The sequence below is a fragment of the Sapajus apella genome, unplaced genomic scaffold (assembly GCF_009761245.1).
Source record: "Sapajus apella isolate SASKATOON/1434 unplaced genomic scaffold, GSC_monkey_1.0 scaffold148, whole genome shotgun sequence".
Classification (NCBI taxonomy): domain Eukaryota; kingdom Metazoa; phylum Chordata; class Mammalia; order Primates; family Cebidae; genus Sapajus; species Sapajus apella.
In genome coordinates this window covers 1,098,033-1,110,171 of record NW_022437088.1, presented here as the reverse complement: position 1 = coordinate 1,110,171, position 12,139 = coordinate 1,098,033, and the positions used below count along the sequence as shown (strand labels likewise).

Here is a 12,139-nt window from a genome sequence, read left to right as displayed (position 1 = left end):
ACACACACACACACACACACACACACACACACACACACACACACACACACACACACATTTTTTAGACAGAGTCTCGCTCTGTCACCCAGGCTGGAGTGCAGTGGCACGATCTCAGCTCACTGCAACTTCCACCTCCCCAGTTTAAGCGATTCTTCTGCCTCAGCCTCCCAAGTAGCTGAGACTACAGGTACCCACTATCACGCCCGGCTAATTTTTTGTATTTTTAGTAGAGACGGGGTTTCACCATGTTACCAGGATGGTCTTGATCTCCTGACTTTGTGATCCGCCTGCCTCAGCCCTGCAAAGTGCTGGGATTACAGGTGTCAGCCACCATGCCTGCCCAAGGAATCTTAAACTTACTCAATAGCTTTATTGTCAGTAATGATACTGATACTGTTATTTGAACTTGTTATGTATTTAAATTATGAAAAAACAATTGTTAGGAATCAAGATTTTCAGCATAAGAGGATAGAGATAAAAGAAGTTAAAGAGAAGTAAATAAAACAAATACAAATTGAAATCCATAAGGATGACGTAATTTTTTTCCTCTTGTAAGGGGCATGCATTCTGGCTTGGTCCACTGAGAGACCTTGGAGCTCTCCCTATGCAGCAGCAGTAGCACACCTACCCGCTAGATTGTGTTCTTTCCCGCTAAAGAGAACCAGGTCTTCTTAGAGAAATGGCTGATTCCAGATCTGGAGCCGTTATGCCAGAAAGCTATCAAAGACTACTGAAGTTTGAATGAAAAGACAGAGCAGTTTTATTTAGAGCTGGTTTATTTAGAGGTGGTGTTCTTGTTTCTTGGAGTTTGTGCTGAAGCGTTGGCATGTGAAGCAGTGTGGTGTTGGAGATTTGTTTCGGAATAGCCTAGTGTCCGGGAGAGGTTATGATGAAATGGGAATGGACATGAACTGAGAATTGCTGCGGCTGAGTGATAGGCGCTTAGGGATTTGTAATACTATTTTCTCTATTTTTATTCCGATTTGAATGTTTCCAAATAAAAATAAAACAACACAAGAGCAAGCAAAGAGGGTGTCGCATGGGCCACAGGTGGAGCAATTTGAGCATCAAGTACTACATTTGATTAAAGTCACCGATGATTTCAAAAAGCATTAATTTGTAATAATCTCTAAAGAAAGGGGAAATAAATAACATTCACTGAATACAACTGAAAATGGAAAGATAATGGTTCATTAACAAAAAACTTGATAATTAAAGAGAAGGAAGAGGTATTTATCTTGCTTTTCCAACACCAATGTAATAATGTTTTCAGAGCAAACAACCCTAGTTAATGAGAGAAAGTTCTTTACAGAAGAACTCTAGTCATAAATGCAGAAGATATGATAGAATTAGAAAATGACCATTGTGCAAACTCCAATAAAAATACCTGTTTCAGACAGTGGTCATCTGAGCTTGCTTAATTCATTAGGTAAAATATCAATGGGCAGTTTTACAGTGGAGGGATCGGGCTGTTACTAATTTTAGCCTCACTAAAAATGAGATAACCAGATATGAGCCCCCTAAAAAGTGGTGCAAGATAAAGGTGACCACAACGTTTTAAAGTATTCTACCCCCTCCCCAAAAAAAACACCTATGCTAGTCAAGCCCTATGGCAGATTTGTAGTCAAAAGGAACTCCAGGGAATAGAAGACCAAGATAATGCCGCCATAAAGCAGCAGCACTCGTGTCTGTAGAACAGCTGACCTGATTTCCAGAACAAGTCAATCATGAAAAAATTAAAGTAGATCTTATAGAGATTTAAGGAGATCTGGAAGAAACTTAGAGGCCTGATGCAGTGGCTCATGGCTGTAATCCCAGCACTGTGGGAGGCCTAGGCAAGTGGATCACTTGAGGTCAGGAGTTTGAGACTACCCTGGCCAATATGGTGAAATCCCATCTCTACCTAAAAATGCAAAAATTAGCCAGACATGGTGGCAGCTGCCTGTCATTCCAGCTACTCAGGAGGCTAAGACAGGAGAATTGCTTGAACCTTGGAGGGGGAGGTTGCAGTGAGCCGAGATTGCATCACTGCACACCAGCCTGGGTGACAGAGCAAGACTCTGTCTCAAAAATAAAATAAAAATAGAAGAGACTTAGAAATGAAAACAAAATACAATCAGTAGGCTTTGTTTTGATCCAGTTTTGGACAAAACAATCATAAAACGACGTTTCTGAGATAATCGGTGAGGATTACCTTTTAGTTGACAGTATGACATTATTGTTTTTCTTAGTTTGATAATGGCGTGTCTAGGGAGAAAATGCCTCTTTGAGGAGTAGGCTAAAGTATTTAAGGTGAAATGACAGAATAGCTGGGATTCCCTGACACTGGCGAACGAGGGCTGGAAAGACAGGTGAAACACACAGAACAGGGGTGCTGGTTGAAGCATGGTGATGGGCTTGTGGGAGTTCATTGTTTGGCATTATTTTATAACAAAAAGTTACCTATATCCAGAACCTGGGCACCTCGTGTCATGCCACTGCTTGCCCCTGGCCGACCCACTGCCATCTCACCTGGATTACTGCCAGGGCTCTTAGCTCATTTCTCTCTCTGTCTCTTTTTTTATTTTTATTTTTTGAGACAGGGCCTTGCTCTGTCACCCAGGCTGGAAGCAAGCCTCGACCTCCCAGGCCCGAGCAAGCCTCCTACCTCAGCCACCCATGTAGCTGGGACCACAGGAACACATCACCATACCCAGCTTGCTTGCTTATTTATTTAAATTCACTCTGTCGCTGAGGCTGGAGTACAGTGGTGTGATCTCTGCTCACTGCAACCTCCGCCTCCCAGTTTCAAGAGATTCTCCTGCCTCAGCCTCCTGTGTGACTAGGGTTACAGGCGTGCATCACCATGCCTGGCTAATTTTTGTATTTTTAGTAAAGCCACCATGTTGGCCAGCCTGGTCTTGAATTCTTGACCTCAAGTGATCTGCCCGCCTTGGCCTCCCAGAGTGCTGGGATTATAAGAGTGAGCCACCGTGCTCGGCCTCTGGCTAATTTATTTTTATTTTTTGTAGAGACGGCATTTTGCCATGTTGCCCAGGCTGGTCTCGAACTCCTGGGCTCAAGTGATCTGCTGGCCTTAGCCTCCCAAAGTGCTGGGATTACAGGTGTGAGCTACCATGCCCAGCCAGCTCTTCTCTTTTCTGCCCTGTTCACCTGCAGTCGAATCTTAACATAGCAGCCAGAGTGACCCCATCAAGTGGCAAGCCTGTCTTGGACCCCTCCTCTCGGAAGCCTCTAATGGCTTTCCTTCCTATTTAGGAAGAGCAGAGCCCTGTGTGGCCCTTCGTGAACCACTCCCTGTGCCTGCCGCACTCTTGCCTTCTTCCTTGTTTGCTCCACAGCAGCCTCTCTGGCCTCCTCGCTCAACCCAAAACCTGCTGTAAGCTCTTGTAGCTGCAGTTTCCTCTGCTTGCTGCTCTGCTTCAGAGGTGGCCTTCTCAGAGGCCCTCCATGGCTGTTCTCCCTTGGTTGCAGCCCCCATTCTTCCTGTCCTTCCTGGTCTTTGTCTCCTTAATACTTACACCATCGAACTCACCACACATGCTACTTACTCCTTTTATTTTTTATTTTTATTTTTTGAGACAGAATTTAGCTCTTGTCACCCCGGCTGGAGTACAGTGACGTGATCTTGGCTCACTGCTGCCTCTACCTCTCGGGTTCAAGTGATTCACCTGCCTCAACCTCCTGAGTAGCTGGAATGACAGGCACCCACCACCATGCCCAGCTAAATTTTGTATTTTTTTTAGTAGAGATGGAGTTTCGCCATATTGGCCAGGCTGGTCTCGAACTCCTGACCTCAGGTGATCCACCCACCTCGGCCTCCTAAAGTGCTGGGATTACAGGTGTGAGCTACCACACCTGGCCACCTGCTACTTACTACTCTTAGTGATGATCTCTTCCCCAAAAAAGATGAGTCCAGGAGGGCTAGGCTTTCTGCACCTAACACATTTCTAGCACAGAGTGGGCACCTAATAAATAACTGTTGAATGAAAGAATGAGAGGAAGTGAAGGTAGCATAGATGACTTTTAAGGATTTTCATCAAAAAGGAGAGTAGGAAAATGGAGTGGTAGCAGGACGGACGTATGGGGTCAGAGGTATTATGTGTGATAAGACTTAGCTTGGCGAATTTGTATGCTCATGCAGCGGAGAGGGAACCGGATGCTGGAAAGAGAGGAGCTGATTTAGCAGCAGAGGCCCCGAGAAGGTGAGAAGGAGAGGACTGGTCAGGGACAGGTCTTCCCCGTAGAAGGATGAGTACAGATGTGGGGGTGGTAGGAGAATGGAAGTTCCCCTTTGGTTGCTTCTCTTTTCTCAGTGAAATAAAAATCAGGTTCTCCGCTGAGTAGAAAGGGTGTGCCAAGTGTGTGCAGTAGTTTTTTCTGGGAGAGTGGGGGGCTGATGATGAGGGGTAGGTGGCAGGAATGCTGTGAAGTGCTGGACATCAGGTATTGATTGCGCTGATAGACCCCGGCATCTAAGCTGGTTAATGAGCACAGCAGGGGGCTGGGCGCGTTGAACAGTGGCTCATGCCTGTCATCCCAGCCCTTTGGGAGGCCCAGGCGGGTGGACTACTTGAGCTTAGGAGTTTCAGATTAGCCTGGGAAACGTGACAAAATTCTGTCTCTACAAAAAAATACAAAAATTAGCCAGGCATGGTGGCGCATACCTGTAGTCCCAGCTACTTGGGAGGCTGAGGTGCGAGGTTGGCTTGAGCCTGGGAGGTGGAGGCTGCAGTGAGCCAAGATCGCACCACTGTACTCCAGCCTGGGCAACAGAGCCAGACCCTGTCTCCAGAGGGGGAAAAAAAAAGGCACAGCAAGGACATTGCAGGTTTGGGTGGAGCAGGATGGTTAGGAGAAAAGTGGCAGAGTCAGGAGTTTGCAGGAGGGTGGAAAGTGGCAGAGTCTGAAGAGTCACGGTACTGGGGAGTGGAGTTGGAGAACCAGACGTGTGAGCAGGAAAGATGGGAGGGGGGGTCAGAGAGTGCGGGTTTCCAAGCTGTCGTTTGGGGGTAGGCATTGGGAATGATTGTGTCTAGGGTGTGCCCTGGAAAGCAGGGAGCTGAGGTGCTGGGCAGGTGGCTGTTGGTCCCTCACCTTCTGTCTGTGTGTTTGTGGCTTGCCTTGATCACGTCCATGTTGGCGTGTTCAGCTCTAGGCAGTAATTTGGGCTGTTGTCTAATATTCCTTTGTAAGAATCTACCACAGTGTGTTTACCTGCAAATAGACATTCCTGTTCTTAGGTTGTATCATATGAAATCGCTGGTATTGGACCATTTTTTAATCTTCAAAATCCTCAGTTTCACATGGTTCAAATCAATATTTTCCTAGTTTTTGCTACCTCAAACAGCTTCAGTGAACCAGCTTGTACACATAATGGTGTGCACGGTGTGAATGCCTCTGGGACCTGTACTGAAGCGTGGGGCATCGGGGCCACAAGGGCCTCACAGCTGGACCAGGAAGGGGACTGACTTGCACCCCCACCAGCAGCACAGCGTTCCTCTGTCACAAACACTTGGTGTTGTCCAGCTGTTAAATTGCTGCCTGTTGGATGGGCATGAAATTACTTGGCACATAGATGGCTGCAGTAACCTCCTACCTGTCTGGTGCGAAGTCAGTGGTCCATAAATGCTGGTGCCTTAACTAATAGCAGACTATAGATCCCTTAAACCATGTGGTTGGTGGTGATTGATTGAAAGGAATGTGTCTTTAAGTGAAATAGGTTACAAAGCAGAAGGTACAGTGTGATCTCATGATATTTATAGATGTGCAGTGTTCGTGTTTTGGTGGCAGGAATTATGGAAAGTACTTCTATTTTGCTTATTGGTGTTTTTAAAAATATTCTACAATAAACATTCAATGTCTTTGTAATTAAAAAATCCTAATAAGTTATTTTTATGATTTAAAATGAGATGTAAAATTTCCTGCGGGGCATGAGGCAATTTTAGCTTAATGTACCAAACCTCCTTTCAAATCTGTAATTGATCAAAACATTTTCAAATAAACTAATTAAACTGTTAAGGGGCAGGAAAACTGTCAAAATTAGGGCACGCCTTCAGATTTTAGAAATTCCTAGTGATAACTATCAACTGTAGCAGCATCTGCTGATGGGGCACCCTCACTGAGAACACTGAAATTCCACGGATGGGCCGGGTACGGTGGCTCATGCCTGTAATCCCAGCCTTTGGGAGGCTGAGGAGGGTAGATCACCTGAGATCAGGAGTTCAAGACCAGCCTGGCCAACATGGTGAAACCCCCGTCTCTACTAAAAATACAAAAACTTAGCCGGGCATGGTATCAGGGTCCTGTAACCCTAGCTACTTGGGAGGCTGAGGCAGGAGAATCGCTTGAATCCGGGAGGTGGAGGTCGCAGTGAGAGCGCATCATTCATTGCACTCCAGCCTGGGCAACAAGAGCAAAACTCCATCTCAAAAAAAAAAAGAAAGAAAGAAAAGAAATTCTATGGATGAAAGGATCTCAGCCCTCTTTATGTCCACAAAATCCAGAATGGCTGCAAATGGTAATGACTGTTCTTGCTTTGTTTTCTTTGGGAAGTAGCTCCTTTCCTCCCTGTCCATTTTGCTGATGTACTCACTTTGCAGTATTTGTGTGTGTGTGTGTTGTAGGGAGTGAGGGCGATTCCTCACACCCTCAGGTACATTTTCTGGAAGTGCATGCTTCCTGAATCTGATACCATGGAACAGCCATTTTCATTTTCAACCTTGGCTGTGTATTTAAAATCATCTGAGGAGCTTCTTAAAAAACACGGATGCTTTGGTCCCAACCCTAGCACTTCTGATTTTGTGTACCTGGGGTGGGCTAGGCGTTGCATTGGTAGTTAAAAGGGAAAAAATAATTACTCTCCAACCGAGTGTTGTCTGTAGTCAGGCTAGAGAAGCATTGATGTGGCACAATGGTTTGCATACTTTTTCTGTAAAGGGTCAGATAGTAAATATTTTTTGTTTTGTTTTCCCTTTTTCTTTCTTTTTTTTTTTTTTTTTTAAGACAGGGTCTTGCTGTGTTGCCCAGACTGGAGTACAGTGGTATGATCTCAGCTCACTGCAGCCTCGACCTCCTGGGCTCAAGCGATCCTCCCACCTCAGCCTGCAGAGTAGCTGGGACTACAGGCATGAACCACCATGCCCAGCTAATTTTTTGTATTTTTTGTAGAGACAGGGTCTTACCATGTTGCCCAGGCTGGTCTTGAACTTCTTGACTTGAGCAATCTGCCCACCTTGGTCCCCCACAGTGCTGGGATTTCAGGCGTGAGTCACTGTGCCCAGCTGGATAGTAAATAGTTTAAGTGTTGAAGGCCATTATAGGCTGAAAGCAGCTGTAGACAAGTGAATGATGTGCCTGGCCGTGTTCCAGTAAAATTTTATTTACAAAAAAAGGTGGTGGACTGGATTTGGCCCAAGGCTATGGTTTCCTGATACCTGCCAAAATATTAGCCTTCTATTTTATTTTAATAATGGTAAAACCTGAGAAGAAAACTATGGTTTTGCATGATATGATGAAAAAAAAAAAATACATGTAGGATTTGAAGTTAAGGGTCTGGAGTTCAAATCCTAGTTCTAAATTGGCTGTGTAGCCTTAGAGGTGTCATTTAACCTCTCTGATCCTTATTTTATGCCTCCGTGCAATGAGTACAGTAATAATGTGTACTTTACAGGGTGGGTGTGAAGACCAAATGGAATAAGGGATATGAAAGTGCTCGGTGAACTGAAAATGCTAAGCACACATTGCTCGTTTTCACAAATTGCTTGTTGCTCAGCATCTTGTAGACTCATGTATAATAAACATTAAATATTTAAGAGTAAAGCAAATTAGAAAATTTGAATGTAAATGTAATATAAACATGAAGACTGAGAAAAATGAGTTATACATAATGCATTTCTATTTTCCTAAGCCAACAAAGTGACTTTGGAAGACGGTATAAATACACATTATTTCCAAAAGAGTTTTCCAGAGAAAAATTGGTTTTCACCATGGTTGTGAAATTTTATAATCATTAACACGCTCGTGGGGAAGCCAAGGAAGGAGGAACTGTTGAGGGATGCGGGCAGGAGTTGAAAGAGCTGAAGCCTGAAGTGAAGCCATTGCAATGGGTTGCGGGCGCACGTCTGTGACCTGCAAAAAAGCATTTCAGTAGGGCAGGAGCTAGCCCGGTGCAGGCAGTCAGGAGGGAGTGGGCAGGGAGGAAATGGAGGCATTAGGTGGAGACGGCTCTTTCTACGAGTTTGGCAGAAAAGAGAAAAAATAGGGTGTAGCTCCAAAAGGCATCAGGGTGGCATAGACATTATCATAAAGCAGGGGAGGCTGGTTTCTCTGTGGCGACAACCCAAGCCCTATGGAGCAGGACGGGGAGGAGGGGTGTGGTGAGGGAGACGGCCTGAGGGCAGACTAGGAGAGGAGTCGAGAAGGGTATGGGAAATGTCCAGGGAAGAGGAAGGGAACCATACTCCTGGGCAGAGGCCACGCAGGGGTGAGAAGCAGTCAGGAGGAGGTACTTGCAAAGCTGTGGAAGTCACTTCCTCCTGGGAGCCTGCCCTGACCACCTCCTTTCCTTCCAAATCTGGATTAAATGCCAGGCCATACGCACCCGTAGCCAGCTGTGTGTAGTGATGAAATGGTCTGTTTACTTGATTGTCTTGTATGCATCCCTGCTTGACTGGTGAGCTTCACTGAAGACAGGGCTGCCGCGCTTCTTGTCTATCTTTACAAAACCTGACACATACGGCACATAATAGATCCTCATTAAGTATGGGCTAAATTGGGTACAGACTAGCTGGCTGGGGATCTGAAACCTTGAGAACTGGTTGTAAGTCATGTCTCTGGGTCTCTCTCTTTTAAACCCTGCTGTTGTAGGAGGAAATTCTGTACCTTCTAAAGGACTTCAGCCCTCTTTATGTCCACAAAATCCAGAATGGCTGCAAATGGTAATGACTGTTCTTCCTTTGTTTTCTTTGGGAAGCAGCTCCTTTCCTCCCTGTCCATTTTGCTTATCCACTCACGTTGCAGACTAGCCCAGCAACCGCCACATCCACACCCACTGTGACTTGGCAAAGGGACATTTGGGAAACCCCCTTTCCATATTTAACCCTCTGACCCAGCAGCGAAAACTGTCTTATCAACACAACCCTGGCTTAGAAGTACAGAGACCTGGGTGTATTTTTGGTCAAGTCCTTGTTCTGTTTTCTGACTTGAGATAAGTTACTATACTACCCTCAGCCTTGTTAGTCCTGAAAACTGGACTTACTTAACATTTTCCCTTCTTTTCAAGGGAGTAAAAAGTGCCTTGAACCTTTGTTTGAGACAGGGTCTGGCTCTGTCGCTCATGCTGGAGTGCAGTGGTGCAGTCTCAGCTCACTGCAATGTCTGCCTCCCAGGCTTAAGCAGTCCTCCTGCCTCAGCCTCTGAAGTAGCTGGTACTACAGGTGTACACTACCACATCTGGCTAATTTTTGTATTTTTTGTAGAGATGGTGTTTTACCATGTTGCCCAGGCTGGTCTGGAACTCCTGAGCTCAAGTAATCTGCCTGTCTTGGCCTCCCAAAGTGCTGGGATTGCAGATGTGAGTCACCACACCTGGCTTGCTTTGAACTTTTGGGGACAGTAGTATTAAACTCAAAGTCATAGACATATGATGCGTAGTGAAAGTCAACTCATTTCTTCAGCTCCTTAGAGGCCTATGGCAGTGTCTCACACTGGCCCAGACCCAAGCCTGGACATACTTGTAGCTTTCTTGTGTAGGTGGAACAGTTCATCTTCTGTCACTGCAGAGAGAGGACACTGCCCTTCCAGCTTGAGCTTGATGCCTCCCTACAGGTCTGGGCTTCTCTGGGGATGTGCTCAAAGCTGCCCTCTCTCTTTTTTTTTTAGACAGAGTTTTGCTCTTGTTGCCCAGGCTGGAGTGCAGTAGTGCAGTAGTGCGGCTCACCGCAACCTGCACCTCCCGGATTCAAGCTATTCTCCTGCCTCAGCCTCCCGAGTAGCTGGGATTACAGGAGCCCCCACGACGCCCAGCTACTTTTGTATTTTTTAGTAGAGACGGGGTTTCTCCATGTTGGTTAGGCTGGGGTTTCTCCATGTTGGTCAAACTCCCGACCTCAGGTGTTCCACCCGCCTTGGCATCCCAAAGTGCTGGGATTATTGGTGTGAGCCACTGCGCCCGGCCAAAGCTGCCCTCTCTCTCTTCCCTTTTCAGCTTTGCATTTGTAGATCTGGGCTCCATGCAGAAAGTGACACTTGCAATCCAGGAGCTGAATGGCAAACTCTTCCACAAGCGAAAACTGTTCGTGAATACAAGCAAAAGGCCCCCCAAGAGGACCCCCGATGTGATCCAGCAGCCCCGGGCACCCCTGGTATGTCTCCTGGCCTCTCTGTGCTCCGGGGCCTTCCATTTTCACCCTTTGGAGCATGGCTGACTTTGCTTTCAGTGCTTTCATCCTCCTCCAGTCCAGTCTGATTGTGGAGAAGAAGGCAGGGTCTTGGGTGAAATCAGAGAACTTTTATGACCTTTAACAGTCAGAAGTAAGGGCAGTTGCAGAAAACCTGGAATGTGTAAATTAAGGGGACTATATTTTTGGCAAGGATAAAAAGGGTCATTAGGCAATTCAGTCAGGGCTTTTTCAACCTAGAATATTGAAATTCAGGTTTTCCTTGTTAATGTAGCAGACATTGAGTGTCTACTGTTTGTATAGCCTTGTTCTGGTTGCTGGCATGAAGCGTAAGACAAAAGTCTATAAAATCCCGTTCGGCCGGGCGCGGTGGCTCATGCCTGCAATCCTGGCACTTTGGGAGGCCGAGGTGGGTGGATCACCTGAGGTCAGGAGTTCAAGACCAGCCTGGCCATCATGGTGAAACCCCATCTTAATTAAAAAAAAAAAAAAAAAAATCGGCCAGGCGCGGTGGCTCAAGCCTGTAATCCCAGCACTGTGGGAGGCCGAGGCGGGTGGATCACGAGGTCAAGAGATCTAGACCATCCTGGTCAACATGGTGAAACCCCGTCTCTACTAAAAATACAAAAAAATTAGCTGGGCATGGTGGTGCGTGCCTGTAATCCCAGCGACTCAGGAGGCTGGGGCAGGAGAATTGCCTGAACCCGGGAGGCGGAGGTTGCGGTGAGCCGAGATTGCACCATTGCACTCCAGCCTGGGTAACAAGAGCGAAACTCCATCTCAAAAAAAAAAAAAAATCCTGTTCTTCTTGGGAGGAATATAAACATTGCCAAATATGAGATATGGGGGTCAGTTAATGGTGGGGGCTGCCCCTGCAGGCAGAGAAGGGAAGGTCCATAAGAAACCCCTGGGAGCTTCTCTCAAAAGAGGAGGGCCCATTCTTGGTTTGCAGATGTGAACCAGGAGGAAAAGGTCCCATTCCAGAGCCTTAAGTGTTAGTGCTAGAAGCTGACTTGGCTGCACATTTGAGGAAATCTGAACAATAGTGGCTTAAACAAGTTAGTGATTTGTTTTTCTTTCTTTTAGAAGTCAGGAGGTAGGGAGTCCTGGGTTGCTCTGAGGCCTCCATGATGGCATCAGGGTTCCAGGCAGGAAGAAGGGGAGAAGCAGAGGGCAAAAGGGGCCTGTGTCCTCTTAAAAGGTGCATTTCCAGAAGCCCTGACCACAGTTCTGCTTATTTTTCACTGGTTGTCCTTGCAACTCACAGCCTTAAGTGCACAGGTGCTGGGAGATGTCCTTTTAAAAGATAGACACATTGTTGCCAAACTTGGGGTGCTATCAGCAAGGAAGCCTAGCATGCCTATGGCTGGCAGTTAAGAAGGTCAGCCACAAAACTGGAGAAGTTGGAGGTGGAGGCCCAGAGTTGGGTTGGAATTACTACAATTAAGATTTTCAGAGGTGTACCAAAAAATACAATATTAGCCAGGGGTGGTGGTGTGCACATGTAGTCCCAGCTGAGGTGGGAGAATGCCTTGAAACCAGGAGGCAGAGGTTCCAGTGAGCTGAGATGGCTCCACTGCACTCCAGGTGTGGGCCACGGAATGAGACCCTGTCTCAACAAAAAAGATACAACGGTCCAGGAAGTAAGTGACTGGACTCTTAGACGAATTATCCACGTGGATGCTAAATTTGCTTGATGATAAGACAGGCAGATAGTGAGCCAGAAGCTGAAGTTTTCA

The 12,139-nt window shown here is 46.4% G+C and overlaps 1 protein-coding gene across 1 annotated transcript in view; it reads left to right on the top strand.

Moving 5' to 3' along the window:
* TDRD10 (tudor domain containing 10) overlaps positions 1 to 12,139 on the top strand; it is a 49,037-nt gene that overhangs the window by 13,130 nt on the left and 23,768 nt on the right. The window contains exons 5-6 of the mRNA XM_032264921.1: positions 8,869 to 8,939; positions 10,208 to 10,364. Coding sequence (XP_032120812.1) covers positions 8,869 to 8,939; positions 10,208 to 10,364 — 228 coding nt within the window. The remainder of the gene's footprint in view (positions 1 to 8,868; positions 8,940 to 10,207; positions 10,365 to 12,139) is intronic.